The sequence below is a fragment of the Mobula birostris genome, chromosome 3, assembly GCF_030028105.1.
Source record: "Mobula birostris isolate sMobBir1 chromosome 3, sMobBir1.hap1, whole genome shotgun sequence".
NCBI lineage: Eukaryota > Metazoa > Chordata > Chondrichthyes > Myliobatiformes > Myliobatidae > Mobula > Mobula birostris.
Genome location: NC_092372.1, coordinates 93,827,402 through 93,851,270, shown reverse-complemented (window position 1 = coordinate 93,851,270; position 23,869 = coordinate 93,827,402). Strand labels below are relative to the sequence as shown.

General features: G+C 40.4%; 1 protein-coding gene and 1 long non-coding RNA gene across 6 annotated transcripts in view; both read left to right on the top strand.

The window, feature by feature from the left end:
• lin54 (lin-54 DREAM MuvB core complex component) overlaps positions 1 to 8,150 on the top strand; it is an 86,247-nt gene extending 78,097 nt beyond the window's left edge. For all 5 annotated transcript variants that reach the window (XM_072253052.1, XM_072253047.1, XM_072253048.1 and 2 more), the window contains 2 exons: positions 309 to 511; positions 5,020 to 8,150. In XM_072253052.1, the coding sequence (XP_072109153.1) occupies positions 309 to 511; positions 5,020 to 5,221 (405 nt within the window). In that variant the 3' untranslated portion in view covers positions 5,222 to 8,150. The remainder of the gene's footprint in view (positions 1 to 308; positions 512 to 5,019) is intronic.
• Positions 8,151 to 13,832: 5,682 nt separating this feature from the next.
• On the top strand, positions 13,833 to 17,340 carry LOC140195167 (uncharacterized). The gene is made up of 6 exons (XR_011885381.1): positions 13,833 to 14,366; positions 14,627 to 14,693; positions 15,232 to 15,329; positions 15,586 to 15,688; positions 16,476 to 16,578; positions 16,895 to 17,340. It is a non-coding gene; the product is annotated as an uncharacterized lncRNA (long non-coding RNA).
• Positions 17,341 to 23,869: the final 6,529 nt, after the last annotated feature.

Below are 23,869 nucleotides of genomic sequence, written 5' to 3'. Positions count from 1 at the left end.
TCTTGTATTGCAAAATTTTATATCGACTAAGAGGTATAATTTTTTTAAAGCTGAAAGAACAATCCTTACTAAATTACAAATGCATACATTGAGAGAAGTAGGTAGGCAATTTGCTCAGCTCTTGTGTTTGCCCAACAATTTGACATTAATCTCAAAATTGATATGATGCTAGCTAACTTCAGCTGTTCTCTCTGAAGCATTATTATCTGTTACTAGAGTTCCCTGTTTTAGAGATGATGATGATGAGGCATGAGTGAAATAGTGCCTGACTGAGAGCTAATGTTTCCCTGCGTGTTTTTGCTTATCAGGCAAAGATTATGTGTTCCTCAATATGTAAGTGTGTCGGCTGTAAAAATTTTGAAGAGAGCCCGGAGCGGAAAACGCTAATGCATCTGGCAGATGCTGCAGAGGTTCGTGTACAGCAACAGACGGCTGCCAAGACCAAGCTTTCATCACAGATTTCTGACCTGCTTACCAGAACAACACCAGCTGTTACAAGTGGTGGAGGAAAGTAAGTGGATCACTGATTCAAATCTCGGCCAGGTTGTAGATTTCAGATTTCATAAAATGGATATTATTCCTTAAATCAAAAACAATTGCCACATGCAGTCATTTGGCATAATGTGACAATGCTGGCCAAAGGGAAATGCTACTTAGCATTTGTCCCACCCTCCATGTACAGCAGGGGTTTCGAGAGCACCATCTTCTCTCAACCTCCTTGTCACAGGAAACCTCAGACTCACTGAAATCTCGTAATTCAAGTTATGCAGCCTTGTCTCTCAGATAACCAATATAGGTGATAGCCATGTTTATAGAGGAATTGTGTTCCTACAAAACAGTCTGTATTTTAATTATCCATAACCTGGAGCTGCATCATCAGCACATGCATCAAGAAATACAAATTGGAAAAAAAATGTTTATTCGATTACTTTTTACCCCACATAAATTCCAAAGTGAACTTTATTCAGTATCTTGAATTTTTAAGTAGTAATTTTTGACTCTGTAAGGGTGAATCTCCATTACCTGAATGGCCATAATACGGGGGTTGCACGTAAACTCTTTCATGTTGTAGTATTCTCTTGGTCCACCTACCTTATGCCATCTTACCAGCTTTCAGGGATTCTACCTTGCATTGCATATTCTTTCCTCAAATCCATTATCTAAGACTTCTCCCAATTTTATTCCATTTAGCATCATTTTCCCACCTGATCCAGCCATTGATATTTCTGTCAACACTTCCTTCTACTTTTTCACAATCAATCTTTCAGCCAGCTTTGGTATCATCTGGAAGTGCAGATATATATTTGAAAATCATTTTGGCGTTAAAGACATAATTCATTTGAGCTCAATTTTTGTTCAGTTTATAAAGGTCTATTAAATGGTTCCCTCTCAGAATCGACTCTTCTTTCTGAAAGTACTCTTTCTCCATAGCTCAGTACTATTTGTCCAAGCACACCGACATGTTCCTGTTTGGGAGTGAAGGTCACTGGAGTGTGTTTGGTGTTGGAATGGTTGGTGTGTGTACCTACGGTGATTTCACACTTAATACACAATTTACCCATGAAGTGCTTACGGTCAAGTGGATGAAAATTGAAGGTTGTAAAACCATTGTGCCAATCAAGTACACAGGTAGTTTGTCCTGGGTATTCAAGCTGCTTCAGAATTGTTTAGACCTGCGCTTATCCAGACAAGCACTCTATCATGCTCCCAACTTTTGCCTTGCGGATGATAGAGAAGTTTTGAAAGGTCAAGTGGTGACTTACCACAAAATATTCAACCTCTGACCTGCCTTTCTCACCATAGTGTTTATTGTGGTCAGGATGAATTTTGATCAGCTGTGACCTCATTCCCTGCCTCCAAGCAGGATGACAGTGGCAGTAGTTCAGGAAGTTAATTCTATTGGAGGATTATGATTGTAGTAGTAGTAGTCATACTGTATTAATCCCGGGGGAAATTGGTTTTCGTTACAGTTGCTCCATAAATAATAAATAGTAATAGAACCATAAATAGTTAAATAGTAATATGTAAATTACGCCAGTAAATTATGAAATAAGTCCAGGACCAGCCTATCGGCTCAGGGTGTCTGACTCTCCAAGGGAGGAGTTGTAAAGTTTGATGGCCACAGGCAGGAATGACTTCCTATGACGCTCTGTGTTGCATCTCGGTGGAATGAGTCTCTGGCTGAATGTACTCCTGTGCCCACCCAGTACATTATGTAGTGGATGGGAGACATTGACCAAGATGGCATGCAACTTGGACAGCATCCTCTTTTCAGACACCACCGTGAGAGAGTCCAGTTCCATCCCCACAACATTACTGGCCTTACAAATGAGTTTGTTGATTCTGTTGGTGTCTGCCACCCTCAGCCTGCTGCCCCAGCACACAACAGCAAACATGATAGCACTGGCCACCACAGACTAGTAGAACATCCTCAGCGTCATCCGGCAGATGTTAAAGGACCTCAGTCTCCTCAGGAAATAGAGACGGCTCTGACCCTTCTTGTAGACAGCCTCAGTGTTCTTTAACTAGTCCAGTTTATTGTCAATTCGTATCCTCAGGTATTTGTAATCTTCCACCATGTCCACACTGAACCCCTGGATGGAAACAGGGGTCACCAGTACCTTAGCTCTCCTCAGGTCTATGACCAGCTCCTTAGTCTTTTTCACATTAAGCTGCAGATAATTCTGCTCACACCATGTGACAAAGTTTCCTACCGTAGCCCTGTACTCAGCCTCATCTCCCTTGCTGATGCATCCAACTATGGCAGAGTCATCAGAAAACTTCTGAAGATGACAAGACTCTGTGCAGTAGTTGAAGTCCGAGGTGTAAATGGTGAAGAGAAAGGGAGACAAGACAGTCCCCTGTGGAGCCCCAGTGCTGCTGATCACTCTGTCGGACACACAGTGTTGCAAGCACACGTACTGTGGTCTGCCAGTCAGGTAATCAAGAATCCATGACACCAGGAAAGCATCCACCTGCATCGCTGTCAGCTTCTCCCCCAGCAGAGCAGGGCGGATGGAGTTGAACGCACTGGAGAAGTCAAAAAACATGACCCTCACAGTGCTTGCTGGCTTGTCCAGGTGGGCGTAGACACGGTTCAGCAAGAAGACGATGGCATCCTCAACTCCTAGTTGGGGCTGGTAGGCGAACTGGAGGAGATCTAAGTGTGGCCTGACCGTAGGCTGGAGCAGCTCCAGAACAAGTCTCTCCAGGGTCTTCATGATGTGGGAGGTCAATGCCACCGGTCTGTAGTCATTGAGGCCGCTGGGGCGCAGCACCTTCGGCACAGGGACGAGGCAGGACGTCTTCCACAATATAGGAACCCTCCGGAGCCTCAGGCTCAGGTTGAATACATGGCGAAGTACTCCACATAGCTGAGGGGCACAGGCCTTGAGCACCCTGGTACTGACACCTTGTAGAAGGTCATTATTTTGTACTTGTGATGTGTGAATTTACTTGACACTTCTCAGCAATGCTGAAATGTTGTCTAGGTCTTATTGCATTCAGGCATACATTTTGATAAGGACTTGAATATGAGTGCTGTCATCAGTAGACGTTCCCACTTCTGACTGTATGGTGAAAGAAAAGTAAAGGCTGATTTATATTTGTGCGTCAAGTTGACATTGAAGGTAGGGCATAGCCACGAGCCCTATGCAAAGCCTATGCGGATCCCTATGCGGTAGCCTGACGCGCGCCTCTCTCAAAATGTAACTACGCATTGCGGCAACGCAGACCGCAACAACTGTGATTGGTCCACTTGGTAGCATCGCATTTCCTCCTACGCTGCAGTAGCTTCCCATTGGGCGACTGAAGGGCAGGGAAGGAACTCTGGCTGCAATGCTTTCTATAAAGCTTTACAGGCCTCCGAAATTATGGAGGACACATTTCAGTTTTACGAAAAAAGACGCTTACTTTAAACTTGTTTACCCCGAGAAAGATTACCATGACCATGAAGCCTTGCACGGGCAGGTTTGTGCGCATGCATAACATGCGCGAATTGCAGAGCGACGCAGACACACCAACGCACAAGTATAAATGCTTACAACGGCACAGCCCACTTGCGTAGGCTGCGGCATAAGCTGGTGCGCACAAGTATAAATCAGCCTTAACAGATGAAACAGCCCCACAGGGGCTTTGATGGCTTGGTGCTGGGGCTGGAATGATTGACCTCCAACAATCAATAACCAATTAAGTATGGCAAAGTTCCCTTTGTTCATTGTTTTAACCTTTTACCAGTAATCTCTGATGCCATAATCAAATGCTGCCTTGATGTTAAGGTCAGTTAAGTGTATCTCACACCTGGAAATCTACCGTTTGGTCCCGGTTTGGACCATGACTACAACAAGGTCTGGAGCCCATTGGTTCTGGCAAAGCAAGCTATATGTAGTTGATCAAGTAATTGGTACATTAATGTTGTCATTGGCACTCCTCATTTTCTGAAGATAGGGAATGGACTGATTGGAGGGTGGGGGGGGGAATTAGCTTGATTTTGGTTTGCCCTGTCTTTTATGGAGTGGGTGAACTTGGACAATTTTACACATTGCTAGATAGTTACCAGTGTTGACTAAAGGCCCAAGTAGTTCTGGAGTCCTCAGCATACAGCTAGGTTGTCTGATCCCAAACCAGTTTTTAGTACCCAGTGCCTTCTCCCTTTTCTTGGTATATGAGGTGAATTGAATTGACTGAAAACTAGCTTCTGTGATCATGGGGTGTCAGTTGAGAAGCTGATATGGATCTTAACTTTATAATTATGGCTCTATGCCTATCATTCACTGGGCACTTTTTGAAAGTGCCAAGTGATTGTCAATTAGTTTACTTCCTATTCTCCATCTTCCAAAATCAATTTTAAAAGAACTATTTCCATTGATTTTTCTTGCACCAAATTCCCCTTGGGTACTTTATACTTTACTTTAATCAGTTAATGCACAGAAGAATTTTTTCAAAAGCTTCTTTATAAGTTATAAAAACTCTTAATGGTTCCCTTTTGATAGACTCTTAATTTTAAGTCCTTTTTTTCAGGTTACCTTTCACATTTGTGACGAAGGAAGTGGCAGAAGCAACGTGTGAGTGTCTCCTTGCACAAGCTGAGGAAGGAGAGAAGAATAGCCAAACAAAAGCTGCCACTGAGCGGATGATTCTGGAAGAATTTGGCCGTTGCTTAATGCAGATTATAAACTCAGCCGGCAAAGCCAAGGGAGATGCTTGTGCTCTGAGCTGCTGATCCATTTGTGCTCCACTACAGGAGCTGAACAGGAAGAACCATTTAAGAAAATTCTGTAAAGATTTTAAAACAAAGACAGTTTTGGGCTTGCCATGTTTTACAGCTGTACGGTTAGCAAAGGCTTTCAATAAGTCAGATTATTTCTTCGCAGATCTTCTGCCATTTGTCTGACTACGGTGCCTTTTTAAAATTTCAAATGCTTAGGATACAAAGTAGATTTTATGATGTAAATCAGTGTGAATATGCAAAACTTGTGAAGGAGGCACTATTTTGAAGCTTTTGATGACATTTTACGTGTTTTGCGCCCCTCTATGCAAGGCTGTTTCTTTGATCATCTGTCACTCAAGATGTTAGGGTTTCTTTTAGTATTCTATTCTTCCATCCCGCAGAATGACAACTATCTGAGGTACAAACTGGATTTAACAATGGAAGAGCTGAATACTGTACCCACTGTTAAACAACCTCTCAGAAATGACTTTCAACAAACTCGACAAGGATCAAGTTTTTGATACAAGGACTCTGTTTTAAAATATGTTTTGGGACTGCGGGTGGAAATTAGATTTTAAGTGCTGAAAAGCTTAGCATTATGTGTGATTGTTTTTTGATAATATAAATGTACATACCTTTACTTTTGTGTTGCAGCATTAACGATTGAGTTACTTGTTTCAGAGCACATTGATAATATGTTAACCTACAATTACAAATTGCTAGAAATTGCTTGACTTCAGTGGTGCTTTATCACACTCATGATCAATTCAAAACTGCACCTTTTGGAACTCTATAGGTCATCAGTTCTCTTGATAGTTGACCATTTGAAACTTCTGCTGGTGAGTAGTCTCACCTCAGACCTGCCAATGGACTAGACTGCAGGATGGCACAATATACTGTGGTGTGAGGGATTTTCGGCTCCTCCCACACAAATTGCCCTCCTTAGGCATTTTTGCCATGAGACGTGCCTATGCAGAAGCACAGCTGGTTTCCTGCCAAAAGGGTAGATTGAAGTAATGAGGCATTCCTGGTTTAATTCAACAGTATTGGCTGTGATGTTGAAGCAACTTCTCAATTATGAATGGCTGTCAGAAAAGGGAGAAACAAGGGTAGTGGTAATCTGTTTTATCTGTCATGTCTTTGAAAGGTACTCTTTATCAAATATAGGTTATCCAACATTGTGGGAAAAAGAACACTTTTTTAATGTAAGTATTTTATTTTCTATTAAAGCATATTTGCACGTCCTTATTGTGTTGAAAATTCTACAACCATTTTGAAGGTTGGCAACTTGGAATAGGAAATCTAAAAGTGACATTGTTAACCTGAACATATTCATTTACTGTGACAGTGCAATATGCAAAAAATCAAGATACCTTGTTTTAACCTTGACCTATAAATGTGGGCAAATTGAAACTCATCCATATTTAGTTCCTTTCAAAACAAAATAAAGTGCTTTCTAAAGTATTGCTACATGATTTATTTGTATATGCAGCTATAGAAAGACCTTCTGGAAATATTCCTGTTTATCATCAAGATCAAGCAGTCAGCTTAATAAAACTAGTGCTCTCAGTGTCATAATCTTCACCGAAGCTTGTTGATTACTGCTACTTTCATGTAACAAGGATTAGTCTGTTAAATGATAGATAAAAGTGTTTTTAAGAATGTATTTTTACGGACTGTTAGAATAGGGTATTTGATGCTAATTAAAAATCCATACTTGCCTTAGATTAATTATTATGACGAGCGATGGCGTATAAAAAGTCTTTTAATGGGCAAGCCTCTACTTTATCAGGTCATAAGTGGGGATATGCGTAGTTTATCTCTGCTGTACCAGTGATTGGAGTGCTCTACTAATTTTGTATATACTGTTAATTTAGTCACTGCAGCTGTATTATGTCAATTTAAATAGTGAACACAAAAAAACGTGGGCTAGCCAATTATCATTTGGAGTAAGTAGATTGTAAAAATTGTGTGGTGGTTTCTTTGGGTGTTTTGCTGGCATTAATTTAAAGAAGCAGATTTCAGGCACCTCTGATTTTTTTCCCTTTGTATTTTCCATGTGCATTTTCCTCCAATTTATCTGTATTTCTCCATTTTTCATGTAATACTATTTCTTGCTACTCCATTCAAATGCATTACAATAAGCTTTATGTAATATTAAATGAGTTCATTTCCTTCTGTGTCACATCTGAAAACAGAAGCATGCTTTATTTCTGTTACATACATTTTAATTATGTTTGGTTAAATAGGTTTTATATGAAAACTTTGAAGTTATAGTGCAACTTCAGGTAATACTTCTAGTTGTGAAGTTATTTTTAAATGGTGCTATAAACCTGGTAAATTGGAGAACACAAGTAATAAAAGCAGAAAGGACTGAAGATAGTCAGAAGATTAGGCAGAACCTGAAAAAAGAAAGAAAATTTACATTTCAGATAAATGACATTTTATTCGGGTGGTCATGAAGAAACATTGGCTCTGTCTGTCTCTCTACAGGTGCTGCCTCACCTATTGTGTATCCCAGCATTTTTGTATCAGATTTCCAACACTTGCATATTTTTTTTTGCTTTTCAGTGAACATTAGTACTTGAATAGATGACGCACTCCATTCATCATATTTAACTATTTCAGATGCAGGATTTAGGATGACCATGTAACAGTGAAAAGCAGTATATGCTCTTTGTACTGCTTGTAACAATCTCAGTAAGCAAGATCTACTCAAACATAATTATGCTACTTTTGTAACTTCGTCATAAATTGTGACAATCTCAGTGGAGATTTCTAAATTGCTGTCATTTTCACAGCTTGATAAATTCCATTTGGACAGATTGGAAAACACATTTAAACAGACCCATTAAATATGTCAACACAAAATAATCTGCAGATGCTGGGGTCAAAGCAACACTCACAACACACTGGAGGAATTCAGCAGGTCGGGCAGCATCCGTGGAAACGTTGACTGATCGTTTCCACAGATGCTGCCCGACCTGCTGAGTTCCTCCAGTGTGTTGTGAGTGTTCTCATTGAATATGTAGATTCACTTATCAACTTTCTACTAATGACGCCCTTTATTTATGTAGACATCGATTTCAAGAGGTTGGAGAATAAACCACAATGATTGCAATTTTGGAATTTAATTTTAAAATGTATATGCTAAATGATAACCTGACACAATTTAAAGAAGTATTCTGGTGGAGACCAGACTAATTATATTTTTAAGATGGTATTGGAAGGGATCTATGGATTGGGGTACTTGAGTTTCTGGCATGGATCCTTTGTTTTCTGATCTAAATTTCAATTGTTCAACTGCATTGCTATGGAGAAGAACTGAGAAAAGCCATATGAAATCCATAAATCCTCCCTAATGTTCTTGTCCACCTCTGAGCAACGTGCTGTGTGGCATTGGATAACACTCATAAGCAGGTGACCCCCAACCTTCACATTTGCAGTCTGTGTGCAATCTCGTAAGAAGTTCACACCTTCCTAAGAATAAAATTGGATAAGAAGTTGTAGTTTAGCTTGTTTTTGTTGTTGGATATTCTCTTTCAGATCCCTATATGGTGTTTCCCACACAAAGGAGCAAGAAAACAGCTGGAGGTGCAAGTTACGAGGTTTGGTTGTGTGGGTTTCTCCAAATTGCTTCTTCTTCGAATCACTAAGGAAACAGATGGGTTTCATCTTCAGCCTTTTTCTGGAATTGTGTTATATATTTGTTAAATTTTGTATGATTTAAAATTTTAACCATGATGCCAGGCACGTGACATAACACACAACCTTGTTGCTTCCTTGGCCTTTGTCTTATCCTGTCTTGTCTGCTGACTTTTATCAGCAGTCCTATTGAGAGCATCTACCTAGAGCTGCTTCAGAATAGCATTAACAAAGCTTCGGGACCTAGAGCATGTGCTGAAAGTACGATTTTTAGCCCCTAAAATAAGACCTGCCTAAGCACCTATTGAAATATTGTTGCTACAAGAATTTATCAAGTAATTCTTCCTGACAATGTCACATCTTAAGTTAAAATCTTGTCTGATTTTCATTTTCTACTAGTTAAGAAATCCAGCTTCTTTTCCCCATCTTAAACCTCTTTCTTGTCACCACCTACTTCAACATATACAAGATTAAACAAATCTCGATGATGGAAATTGTTCTACTTTCTATTTTAGGGGATACATTTTAAGAAAAAGTACTGATGTTTTCTATATAATTACATATTTTTTGTCCTATCCAACTGAAACTATAGACTTACTAGTTGCATTGTAAAATTGTGAGAGTTTGAGAAGTAAAATATGATGCAGGCATTTTAATCCAAATTTTGTTCAGAAATGTAATGGCAGTTAGTCATGTTTAATATTTTAATCTAAATATTGCATTTTATAGTCACCTTTTTTCTATATAATTTGCATTCAGAACACTGTTAGAATTGGATTATGATTTCCTTGCAAGTTGAAGCTCTCGTCACCTAGATTTGAAATTTTCCTGAGATTGTGATGTTAAGTTTATTTTGTTGAATATCCAGTGCAACTTATGATTTCAACTATTTTCAATTATAAAATTCTAACAAAACATTTAATACTTTACTGGCATTACATTTGCACTTAACATATCTGGTGTACAAGTAGCACAGTACTTGATCTATAGTCCGCTGGATAAAAGGTATGAAATCATTGAAATGATTAATGGCAGTTAAATATCATAAATGCTCATTTTTCATGTACATTGCTGCTTGTGTGCACTTTGAATTAATAAATGAGGACCTGGGATGACAGCCACTGACATCTCATCATTCTGTTATATGTCTTTATAAATCATTTTGTCTTTATATTTATATACTCTGTACTGAAACTGTATGCACTTAGTTATTGTTGATGTTCAGAAAAATATCTGACTGTTTCATGATGTCACTATCAACATTGAATAGGTTCAACACTTAATTTTTTTAAGAGAAATCAGCTGTAATTATCAGAGCATGGTACTTATGATTTATCCTTAAATGTCTGAATGAACAAATGATGAAGGGAATCTATACATTAAACACCATCCACTGATTAACTGCTTTTGAGGCATCTGCTGCAGTTTCCAATTTTGTTTTTCCTTTTAAGTGGTGACATTACAGAGGGGTGGGGGGGGGGGAGAGAGAGTGCACAAGAGATCATCACTTTAATTTAATGCTATATAACTCAATTATAACTAGCATGTACTTTTAAAGCAATGTCCCCCCACATTTGTCTGCTATTTTCAGACATCAGTGACTTGCCTAATAATCCGGAAGAATTTTGTTGCAGTGGTTAGAACAAATTTGGGTCTAAATGTTCATTGTTTCTTAATGATTTCCCACAATAAATTAAATTCTGAAGCTGTTTGTGTTTATTAATTTTACTTGTAACTCTTAGCATTTTTTGAGTCATGTACTTTAATGTGAATTTTTATATATATATAATCTACATTTATAATAAATAATATCATTGGTCACTTGTTTTATTTTTCATTTCTCATGATTTTAACATGCAGCCTTTGGTTTTTATTTGCATTTGGCCTGCAGTCTGGAATGGTTGAATGCAGGTCATCACCTGAAGTACAAACAATAACTGAGGAGTTTATATTTAAAACACCAGTCTGTTCTTCTGTTAATGATGATTAAAACCTGTCCCACTCCCAGAACATTTTAAATTAGACTTTTCAGAACTGTAATATATATTTAAAAGAAATCTTTAACAGAAGATATTGTAATAATTTGTTTACTTCCTGAAACTATAAACCAAATGGCACATTTTAGATATTGAGCTTTGCTATTTGTCCCATTTGGTTTTCTTTTGTGTGGATAACTTCACAAGGTACTATTAATTTTAAATGTAAAATGTAGTTAACCACAACTCTATGGTTCTCTTTCTAAGGAGAAATTAAAGATACAGTGCCTATAAAAGAATTCATCCCACTCCCCCTTGGAAGTTCTCCTGTTTTACAACATCAAATCACAGTGGATTTAATTTGAGTTTTTTGACACTAATTGACAGAAAAGACTCCTCCGTGTCAAAGTGAAAACAAATTTCTACAAATTGCTCTAAATTTATTACAATTATTAAACACAAAATAATTGATTGCATAATAACTCACCCCCTTCAAGTCAGTATTTACTAGATGCACCTTTGGTAGCAATTACAGCCTTGAGTCTGTGTGGATAGGTCTCTGTCAGCTTTGCACATCTGGACACTGCAATTTTCCCCCATTTTTCTTTACAAAACTGCTCAAGCTCTGTCAGATTGCATGAGTGAACCACCCTTCTCAAGTCCAGACACAAATTCTCAATTGGATTGAGGTCTGGACTCTGACTTGGCCATTCCAGGACATTAACTTTGTTGTTTTTAAGCTATTCCTGCGTAGCTTTGGCTTTATACTTGGAGCCATTGTCTTGCTGGTAAATCTACCAAGTTGCATCAGGATTTCTCTGTTTTGCTGCATTCATTTTACCCTCTACCTTCACAAGCCTTCCAGGGCCTATTGCAGTGAAGCATCCTCACAGCATGATGCAGTCATTGCTATGCTTCACTTTAGGGATAGTGTGTTTTTGATTTGTGGTGTTTGGCTTATGCTAAACATAGCATTAAGTCTGATGGCTAAAAAGCTCAATTTTGGTTTCATCAGACCATGGAGCTGATTTCAGAGTCTCACATGTGCCTTGATTACCTCCTTTAATATGACACACTAAATCATCACTGCTGCAACCAATTGGTTTTAGAAGTCACTAATTAGTTAAACGGAGGTCACCGTGAGCAGTAAAGGTGCTTTAATTGATTGTGGTAAAACTACACGTGTCTTGAAAGGCCAACTGCTGGTGAGTCAGTATCCTGACAAAAATTACACCATGAAGACAAAAGAATACTCTAAGCAACTCTGTGTAAAGGTAATTGAAAAGTACAAGTCAGGAGATAATACAAGAAAATTTTCAAGTCATTGAATATCCCTTGGAGTACAGTTAAGTCATCATCAAGAAATGGAAAGAATATAGCACAGTTTGAAGCTGCCTAGAGCAGGCCTTCCTCAAAAACTGAGTGAATACTTTTTATGGGTACAGTTAATTACTCTGGTTTGTTCTCGTAGTACCACCAACTTGTTGATGATTCTAAAATGATGGTTTGTTTGGTGTATGGGGTTGAGTGGGATCTGGGATCAGCCAAGATGAAGTAGCAGAGCAGACTCGATGGGCTGAATGGCCTAATTCATGGTCTTGTTGCACAGTTGGTGGAAGCAGAAAATGTCTTTCTTTCAGTTCAATCAAGCTGTTTTTCTTTTGTAGGCTAGGATGATAGCTTTTCCCCAATAAAGTAGACCTTTGAACTGTTAAAATTTATGCCAGCTACTATACTAGTTACATGACCACTGTTTTGGATCTCTACGATTACAGCAAAGGAGAAAATTACGTGGTTTGGGAAACGCACGATAAGCAGCAATAAACGACACAAAGGAACCTCGTTTTCCTTTTCTAGTTAGTAGATACTTGCATCAAAAATAATGCCTCTCTTGCCATGTGCCTAAAATTCAGTTAACAGACAACAGCCCAAATCTGTTCAGATGATCTGTTAAGGCAAGCGTGGAAGTAGAAATGAAACACATTACATTAAAATTGAGCTGCACGGAACGGGTCATGGCGTAGTCTTCACAAGTCATCCGTGGTTTGCGATAAATTTAAAGAGCTGCAGTCAAAGTAAGGACAATATAGTTTTACGTTATCATAACCGTTGGTAGAAGGTGAAGGTTATCCTTCAACCAGAGAGACTCATGGGCCTCAGCTGCCCGATACACAGCACTGCAGTCCAATTGCCTGGCACGTTTATTTTTCAACATAGTCCCCTCCTACATTTACACACTTAGTCCAGCGGTTGTGGAGCATACAGATCCCTTAGAAAGTCGGCGTCTTGGACCTCCAGACAGTGGTCCACAGCAGGGGTGATTAATAAGTTCGTGACCTAAGATAGAAGGAGATGAGTTATTAACTTCAAACTTTCTGCATAATCACTCAGAGTTGAACTGCACGTGCATGTAACGAGAGCTGTATAACTCCTGTCCTTCTACCTTAGGCCACGAACGTATCAATCACCCCTCGTATATGGTGACATACATGTACTGTACTTGGATAATACAAAATAATTTTGAACTTTGTACCTTTAAATCCTTTGACCTCATAGTTCCACATTGTTCCAATACACTTATCTATTCGATAACTTACGAATTGACTTTATTACTTCTATACACGAGGAGAAAAAATATTTACGTCTCCGTCCAAATCTGCAGTTTATAGTAATTTATAATAAATATTATGTACAACAGGACAGACAACATAACAGAAATACAGTCGTGTCAGCATGAATTACTCGAACACTTATTTTAATACATGACAGCGTTTTAAGTATTGCTATGAAAACGATAACTGGTTAAAATTATTAGACTAGATTGTGAGCATTTCTCAGACGATGGAGGGAGTTCAGGGCCGTGTCTCCCGGACGGTGAGGGGAGTGGGGACGTGGGTGTGTGCAATGTCTCTGCGGCTCTGCAATAGGACGCAGGCCCCGGCCGGGATGTCCTTTAGATCCGCCCTCTTGCCGAGATCGCTTTATATTCGGCGCCGCAGCCACAGACGGCCTTTTCTGCGCGGAGCTGGTGGGCGAGCGAGACCAAGGCCTCGCGTCCATCAGCCCGTATGTTGGGTATGAGAGAGCGACGGGGTTTACAGCGCCGGATACCTCGGCCGCATGGGGTGGGGAGAATGGGGGCCGCCGGTCCGCCGCACTCTTTGGCCGGTGGAACCCGAACAAAGTGTTGTTAGGAGCAGACCGAGACCGCGGCGGGCGAGCCGAGGCCCGAGAGCGGCCGCATGGCGTTGTTCGGAGCGCTGTGAAACCTGGACTCGCCCTGGTCGAGGCGAGGGTGGGTCTCTGCGCTAGCAGGCCCGGGCCTGGGCGCCGGCGCGGCCTCCCTACATGGCGCCGCCTCACCACGTTGCCCGCGGCGAGTGTGAGGGGCTCGACCGGCTTGGCAACGAAAGTCTACCATTCTAGTTTGTAGGCCGGCGGGGGGGGGGACCGCTTGGATTGCCGCTAATTGTCCGTGTTTCCTCGTGTGAAACTGGCTGAGCCATGGAGCCGAGTGGAATCGAGTGCATACACAGGTGCATAGTGACATTTTGATCATTATCTCAAACTAAGTGTTGTGGAAAATATATCGCCCCTGGGGGTGACAGAAAACAGTCTTGTTAAATGCCCGATGATTACAAACTTTCACTTTACTTAAAGTTATCCTTTTATAAAGGAGAAGACTACATGTCCTGCAATTATGAGGGCTGTCTATTTTCAGTAATAGAACAGTATCCTTTTATCATGTGCTGTAAATAAACACTAACTTTTCTGTTTTCTTTCTCCATGTAATAAGGTGGAAATGGCGTGGATATCTCCAATTTGTCTTCCTCCGTAGACAGTAGCTGGGGCTAACTTGCAAGGTAACAAACTATTCCGGTTTGCTTGTTATACATTCAGTCCTGAAACGTATGCCGTAAAATGCAAATTATGGGTTACTTACTAACTTCACATCCTGCGATAGACATCAAAATTGGTTACCTTCAAGAATACTAAGATCTAGTTCTTTTAAGTTCCCAATTGGACTAGCTGTGATGTTAGTGTTCTGTCTGGTCCCGTTGAAATTCTACTCTGGCTTTGGTGCTGCATTTAACCCTGCAAATCCCACCTACTTGTTGGTGTCGTGGAGTAAATTTTTGTGATGAATATACATGTCTGATGATTAGAACTTCCATCACTGCTGTTCACATCATGATTTTCTATGATTATGTTGTAAAGCTGAAGACATGTTTCAGAACATATGATTAGAAGGTCTGAATTTAGAATTGAGACGGGCCTTCAATGATCACTTTGTATATAGGGTACTGTTATTTTTTTGATTCTGGGCTAAGTTTTGTATTGGGTTGATAATATAACTGCAACCAACCTCCTTCACACTTTTTCTTGTCTTTGGTGTCCCAGTTACTAGGCTTACAAGAGTCTTAAGATGCACATTGAACACAAGCTATTCTTACACCCTGATTTGTACGGAAGCCACTTGCATCAGTTTGGTTGGAAAGGTGGGTGCTTTTACTGCCCTAGCAAATTCTTTGTCAGCCAGCTAAATTTAACAAAGCAATTTTGAAAATGTATGAACATGCAGCATCAGCTAAGAAATTTCTGCCTAAATGTCAAAAAAGCTGATGTTCCAGATTAAATTGTATGTTTTGATTTGCATTTCTTGATGTAGGTGGACTATATAAAAATAACTACTATTTGAAAGGATAGCTTTTGGCTGCTAGTAAAGTATTTTAATAAGATTTCTAATATATTTAGGATGGCGATAGAAGGAAGGGGGTGTCTGTACACCACAGATGGTGAGGCTGCTGTCTCCAAAGTTGCTGTCATCGCACTTGCTGAACCCAACAACGCAAATTAGGTGAATTTTTAAAAAATATTTGTTTAGATGGACATATTTGCATACTATTTCAAACAATTTTGAAGCGTTGGCTGTGATGAGTCTCATATGCCTTTCTGAGATCATATCTGCGGAAGTATCAGAGGCTGTTACTGAGCTAACTTCGTGCATTTTTACTTGCTGAGGATGAGTGGTGTTTTTGTGGTATTTTATATTTGACGTACTTTTCTCTAGAAATAATCATTTTAAGGCATCCATTAGTCTTGCGAGACCATGGATCTGCGCCTGGAAAGTCTTCGCTCTCCAGGGTGCAGGCCTGGGCAAGGTTGTATGGAAGACCAGCAGTTGCCCATGCTGCAAGTCTCTCCTCTCCACAATACCAGTGTTCTCCAAGGGAAGGGCATTAGGACCCACACAGCTTGGCACCAGTGTCGACGCAGAGTAATGTGTGATTAAGTGCCTTGCTCAAGGACACAACACATGTTGCCTCCGCTGGGGCTCGAACTCAGGACCGTCAGGTCGCTGGTCCAATACCTTAACCACTTGGCCACGTGCCCACACTGGAAATATAATATATAAATGATAAATAATATAACTGATCATCCCCCATGGTCCTCTGAGACAGATTGGTGCCAGCTATAATGAAGCTACTAGGGGCATGGAAGTGGGGAGGTGAGGCTGAATTGGGGGATTTTCTAGACTGTATTTCACTTTCCAGGTGAGGCAGTGGATATCATTGCTCACTGGACTATTAATACACAAATTAAGTTTGTTTTCAAGCACACTGACACTGCTTTTCTCCCAAAAGGTTTTGAAAAATACAATTTACAAAATAATGTATACGAAAATGACATGAACACTATCACCAAGACTGGGCCATTATGATCTAGATGTTTGGTCTGTTAAATCAGGTAACTTGAATCCTGTAACTTCGATGGGTGATGCTTGATTGAGTAGTGACTGACCCTGTGATTATTCTATGTCACTAACTACCCATATGATCCTGTAAGGGGCAAGATTACACAAAGTTGAAATGAGGGTGCAGTCCTGCAATGGGGGTAGTAACCTGTGGCTACACTGCCTTTTACTGTCACTATTTTTGAAGAGTTAATGTGAATTGCTGTCTGCAGCAATGAATAAAAGTGAATTTTTTAACTTTGATATAACTGAATCTATATGGTGTAATGCCAAAACAACCATTGTTAATATTTTTCTTCATCTCTACAGACCTTGTTTGGCGATGTTTGTGTCTAGCAAGAATCCTGGACCATATGGACACATCTTGTTTCTGTTCTTGGAACTGTAGGTTAACTTAATGAAATTGAACTGTAGATGCTCAGATGACATTTTTGAAAATTGCTCCAAGATTATTTAATGTCATTTCCAGTACGCATGTGTAAAGAATAACAAAGAAATGCAGAGAAAAACACAAAGTAACATGCATAATAATTTTTAAAAACACAAGGTAGCTTGTATACAGAGATCACTCATATGCAACATTCCCTTGAATTTGTACAATTCAATGTGCAAAAAATCTTGTACCGGCAATTCTTTGCCTAGTGGCGAGTGTGCACGGAATTTTTAAAGTGGAAGTAAACCTGAAGCTATTTTAAGGATAACAACTATCAAGTCCAGTTTGTTCATTGTTTAAAAGAAATAAAATAATACACATCCATGAGCCTTATTAATCATACTCTCTGACAGAATGTAGTACTAACACTCTTCATATTATTAAAATTGTTTGAAATGGTCAGGAAGCCATTGCAATGTAAAAAATCTAGCCATTATGTACCCTTTGCTTCTTTAAATTCAGCATAGTGAATCAATAATTTCTTTCATAAAGGTGGTATAAATAAGCCAGCTTTAAAATCTGTAGAAAAATCGTTGCAAACTCCATGCTAACATTGTTTGCATCAGAAACTGGAAAAGGAAATGGGATTGTGTGTGATCATGAAATGCACTTGACATGCCATTGAGGTGGAGGGTGACAAACCTTTGTGCACCGGTACCAAAAGAAGTGAGTGCACACAACTTCCTGGGACCATTGTAACATGTTGAAGTAATGTAAAGACAGTATCTGTACAAAAGACTGGAGAAGGTAATGTAGTGGTGTTGGTCAGCCATAATGTTTGGGAAAAGTGGCTGTATCTGAGCCTGGTGGGATGTTGAGCAGTTATGACTACCTGTTGTAGTCTGTCCACCACTGCTGTTTTAGGATGCACTCTACTGTATATCTGTAAATGCCTGTGGACATCAATATGTATAGTCCATTTCTCTTCCTTGTGACATTTCCTGATAGTGCCAGATGTGTTCTGGGGCCATAAGAGGTTAGACACGAGGAAATTTGCAGGTGCTGGAAATTGAAGCAACACACACAAAAAATGGTGAACACATCGAGGAGGAGGTACAGTTGTGGAATTCAGAAGAATAAGAGGGGATCTTATAGAAACATACAAAATTTTGAAAGGGACAGATAAGATAGAAGTAGGAAAGTTGTTTCCAAAGGTAGGTGAGACTAGAACTAGGGGACATTGCCTCAAGATTCAGGGGAGAAGTTTCAGGACAGATGAGAAGAAACTTCTATCCAGAGAGTGGTGAATCTATGAAATTCTCTGCCCAGGGAAGTAGGCTTCTTCACTAAATATATTTAAGAAACAGATAGGTTTTAACATAGTAAGGGTTATGGGGAAAAGGCAGGTGGATGGAGTTGAGTTTACAGGCACATCAGCCATGATCTTATTGGATGGTAGGGCAGGCTCGATGGGCCAGATGCCCTACTCCTGCTCCTATTCCTTACGTAAACATTTCTTCGGATACACAAAGTGAAAAAGAGGTGAGGGTGGAAAATTATGCTGGAGAGGTAGTAATGGGGGACAATGAAACGGTGGACCAAACTGAATAAGTATTCAGCATCAGTCTTCACTGGAAAATACTAGCAGTATGGTGGATATTGCAGGTGTTGGGGTCATGAAATGTGTGCAGTTACCATTGCTAGGGAACTGAAGGGTCTGAAGGTACTTGACCGGCTGGTGTACATCCCAGAGCTCTGAAAGAGGGCTGAAGAGATCATGGAGGCATTTGTAGTGATGTCAGGAATCAATAGATTATGGAATGATTCCAGAGGACTAGAAACTTGCAAGTGTCACTCCACTCTTATGGAAGTGAGAAGCAGAAGAAAGGAAACTGGGGCCAGGTAGTCTGACCGCAGTGGTTATATATACAGTATATATTGGAGATATAGCATGGAACAGGGTTAAGTATGTACCCCTGAGATGTGATCTGCATTGATTAGATATTTGAGGTACAGCAAGGAACAGGATTAAGTATGTACCCCCGAGGTGTGGTCTGCGTTGACTATATTTGAGATACAGCATGGAACAGGATTAAGTACGTACCCCTCATCTACCCAAAAAACTCACTCTAACATTATTCATTAATTTGAGGCAAAACATAACTAGATGTATTTAAATGGATAATTCCCATATTTCAAGTTTGTATGGCATTTATCTGGCCCTCTGTCCTCTCATTAATACACAATCCAGCCCACAGAGGCAAAAAGGTTGCCAACCCCCGCTCTAGGTGCTCCACAGGCAATGTTCCAACTGCCTTCCAAATTGTTGATTCCTCCGCATGCTAGTTTGCAGTGACTTCAAGAGAAGGATAAAGTGATGTCTTTGAATGTCATTTTAACAATCTTTTGCATTTGCAAAATAATTTGTTTTTCTGTTATGTGGGCTGAAGTGAATGACATTGCAAGTTTCCTATAACAGATTCCATCCGTCACATTCATTGGGAAGATGTTGGAGTCGATTATTAAGGATGAGGTCTCGGGGTACCTGGGGGCACATGATAAAATAGGCTGTAGTCACATAGTTTCCTCAAGGGAGAATCTTGCCTGATAAATCTGTTGGAATTCTTTGATAAAATAACAAGCAGGATAGACAAAGGAGTCAGTGGATGTTGTGTACTTGGATTTTCAGAAGGCCTTTGACAAGGTGCCACATTTGAGACTGCTTAACCAGTTCCAAGCCCATGGTATTACAGGAAAGATTCTAGCATGGATAAAGCAGTGATTGATTGGCAGGAGGCACATAGTGGGAATAAAGGGAGTATGTTCTGGTTGGCTGCTGGTGACTAGTAGTATTCCATAAGGGTCTGTGTTGGGAGTGATCGTTTTTACATTATATGTCAATGATTTGGAAGATAGAATTGATGACTGTTGTAAAGTTTGCAGGTGATACAAAAATAGTGGGGCAGGTAGTTTTGAAGAAATAGGCTACAGAAGGACTTAGATTGGGAAGAGTGGCTGATGAAATACAGTGTTGGGAATTGTATGATCATGCACTTTGGTAAAAGAAATGAAAGGGTTGACTATTTTCTAAATGGAGAGAAAATACAAAAGACTGAGGTTTAAAGGGATTTGGAAGTCCTTGTGCAGGATTCCCTGAAGGTTACTTTGCAGGTTGAGTCTGTGGTGAGGAAGGTAAATGCAATGTTAGCATTCATTTCAAGATGACTAGAATACAAAAGCAAGGATGTAATGTTGAGACTTTATAAAACACTGGTGAGGCTTCACTTAGGGTATTGTGAGCAGATTTGGGCCCCTTTACTTAGAAAGGATGTGCTGAAACTGGAGAGGGTTCAAAGGATGTGCCCCAAAATGATTCCAGGATTGCATAGCTTGCCATATGAAGAGTGTTTGATGGCTTTGGGCCTGTACTTGCTAGGGTTTAGAAGAATGTTACCTTAGAGTAACCTATCAAATGGTGAAAGAGTGGATGTGGAGAATCTATGACCAGAGATCACAGCCTCAGAACAGAGGGGTGTCCTTTCGGAACGGAGATGAGAGGAATTTCTTTAGTCAGAGAGTAGTGAATCTGTGGAATTGGTTACCACTGGCAGCTGTGGAGGTCAAGTCTTTATGTACATTTAAGGCAGAGGTTGATAGACTCTTGCTTGGTCAGGGCATGAAGGGATACAGGGGGAAGGAAAGTGATTGGGGCTGAGAGGGAAAATGGATCAGCCATGATGAAGACAGACTCAATGGGCCAAATGGCTTATTGCTGCTCCTGTATCTGAAATGCCACCATATAATACCCTGAGATTTGTTTTACAGGCATTCACATTAGGACAAAGAAATATAATAGAATGAATGAAAAACTACACACAAAAGTCTCACAACAACCAACATGCAAAAGATGGACAAACTGCAAATATGAAACAAATAAAAGTTGGAAGTACACATACAATCCTGAGATTCTTTTTCCTGCAGGCATACTCAGCAAACCTACAGAACAGTAGCTGTAAACAGGATCAATGAAAGAGCGGGAGCATAGAAGGTATCAATATCCAAGTGTAAATATAAGTAAATAATGAGAGCATGGGATAACAAGATAATGTCCTTGGTGAGATCATTAATAATAAATGATACTGAACATGAGTTGTAGAATCTTTGGGGCAGTAAAGTAACCTGCTGATTTTGCACAAACTTCTAAAGAAGAGGTGGCTTATGCCTTTGAAATGGCACAATTTGGTTCTAGGACACCCTCTCCACCTCCAAACCCCTAGTGAGAACTGGCTCCTGTAGTCGGTAATCAGTTCTTCGGTTTCGCTGATGTTGAATGAGAGGTTTTGGCACCATTCGACCAGATTTCCAACCTCCCACTTAAATGCTTATTTACCTTTGGCCAATGGCATTAGAGTTGTAGCCTTACTTAGTCCGTAAACAAGTGCAAAGATCTCCCAGTTCTGCTCCTGTGCTCTCTTGTGGGTATTGGCTCTATACCATGTTTGATTTAAGTGCAACCCTTTGTGCAATCCCTCTTTATAATTAAACCCTTGGGGGCCAGGTATCTTTCCAATGTATGTATATATTGCATTCAATTTTTCCTTTAGCATGGTAGTACGCAATGTCCTTGGTACTACAAATATGAACTAACAAGACTCAGACAGCTGAACTATATTTATATATCAGTCCCTAAGGTACAAGGCCAATATTCCATTTGCCATTTTTTTGTATTTTGCCATGAATTTACATGAAGAATCCACCACCCGCCTCTCATTGAGACCCACTGTTTCTATGTGACAATATATCCCGAATCTGTATGTATAGCATCAGACTGAATATTTGCAATGTTGTTTAAATATTTATTAAACCCAATGCATTTGCTGTTTATGGTTTTTGTTTAGCTGGTTAACAATAGTCACTTGCTTTCAATTTATTGAGAAGCAGCAGAATGTGAGAAACAAAATGTTATCAGTGGAGTAAAGTAAAAGGAATAATAGAGCAACAACTGATGTCTGGATTGCAGTGATTATCCTTCTGCTGGAAAGTTCGCTATAGATTGAAAAACAGCAAATGACCTGCTGTTCAGGGAAAATGAAGAATTAAGGGGGCAGTGCTCAAGGCCATTATTTAAGTAGATGTTATTACAGCACCACTTTGAAAAGCATGTCTTTCGATATTTAATATTTCGTAGCAAAATTGGTTTAAGGGAAAGTACCCTTAGCCAAGTCTGGGGCAACATGGTAGCCTAGCAGTTAGCCAAATGCTTTTGCAACCCCAGCCAGCGGTTCAATTTCTGCTCCTGTCTGTAAGGGGTTTGAATGTTCTCTCCATCAGCATGACCTTGTAGGCTTCCCCTGGGTGCTCTGCTTTCCTCCCAGATGTGTAAGGGTTAGTAAACTGTGGGCAGGTTCTGTTGGTGCCAGAAGCATAGTGTCACTTGGGGACACCCCCTCCCCCCCAGCACACACAAACTGTTGGTCGTCGATCTTTTGCTGTTTTCGATGTGCGTGTGGCAGGGAATGCTAATCTGAAGTTATATATGGGTAAGGGATCTAGTCTTAACAATCCAAAGACAAAAGTTCAAATTCCACCCGAGTGCCAGAATTTAAATCTAGTTCATTTGAAATCTTGAGAAGTGTCTTTAGTTGTCAATGTAAAACTCTTTCCGTTCACTAATGGGAGGAAATCTGTTTTGGTTCAAATGTAACCTGCCTCATATGGATGACTCTTAAGTACTCCCTGAAGTGGATGAGGAAGCTAATCAGATGTATTGTTCCTGCTGTATTAAACTGGCCTGATATCAACCTCGGCTCCCGATCTAGTGACATAACGACAGAAGGCCAATAGCTCTTTGGCAACTCAATTCACCACAAATGAAGAACACAGCATCAGATGAAGCCTTATCCTATGAGCTAGTATTCTTAACAACACTGATGAAAAGAAAGTTGTCACAGATGTAAGTTTTAGTATTATAAACTAAGACGTTATCAGGAAACACGAGAAATGTGCAGATGCTGGAAATCCAAAGCAGCCCACACAGGAGGAACTCAGCAGGTCAGGCAGCATCTATGGAAATGAATGATTAGTCGATGTTTCAGGCTGAGACTCTCCATGAGAACTGAAAAGGAAGAGGGAAGACACCAAAATAAAAAGATGGGGTGATGGGGGGCGGGGGGAGAAGATATCTAGAAAGTGATAGGTGAAGCCAGGTGGATTGGAAAATTAAAGAGCTGGAGTAAAAGGAATCTGATAGGAGGGGGGAGTGGACTGTGGGAGAACAGGAAGGAGGAGGGACGGGGGGAAGTGATAGGCAGGTGAATAGAAGAAGAGGGGAGGGAGATGGAGATTTTTTTTTACCGGAAGGAGAAATCAATATTCTTGCTATCAGGTTGGAGGCTACCCAGACGGAATATAAGGTGGTGTTCCCCCACCCTGAGGGTGGCTTCATCTTGGCACATGAGGAGGCCATGGACTGACATGTCAGTATGAGAATCGGAATTAAAATGTTTTGCCGTCAGGAGGTTTGGCTTTTGGCGGATGGAGTGGAGCTGCATCAATTTATGAAGCAGACCCCAGTTTACGACGGGTCTCACCGATGTAGAGGAGGCCACAGCAGGAGCACCAGACACAATAGATGACCCAGTAGATTCATAGGTGACGTGTTGCCTCAGCTGGAAGGACTGTTTGGGGCTCTGAATGGAGGTGAGTGAGCAGGTGTAGCATGTTGGCCACTTGCAGGGATAAGTCCGGGGGGGAGATTTGTGGGGAGGAATGAATGGACAAGGAAGTCACAAAGGGAGGGATCCCTGTGGAGAGTAAAGGGGAGGAGAGGTAAAGATGTGTTTAGTGGTAGGATCCCATTGGAGATGGTGGAAGTGCAGAGAATGATGTGTTGGATGCAGAGGCCCATGGGG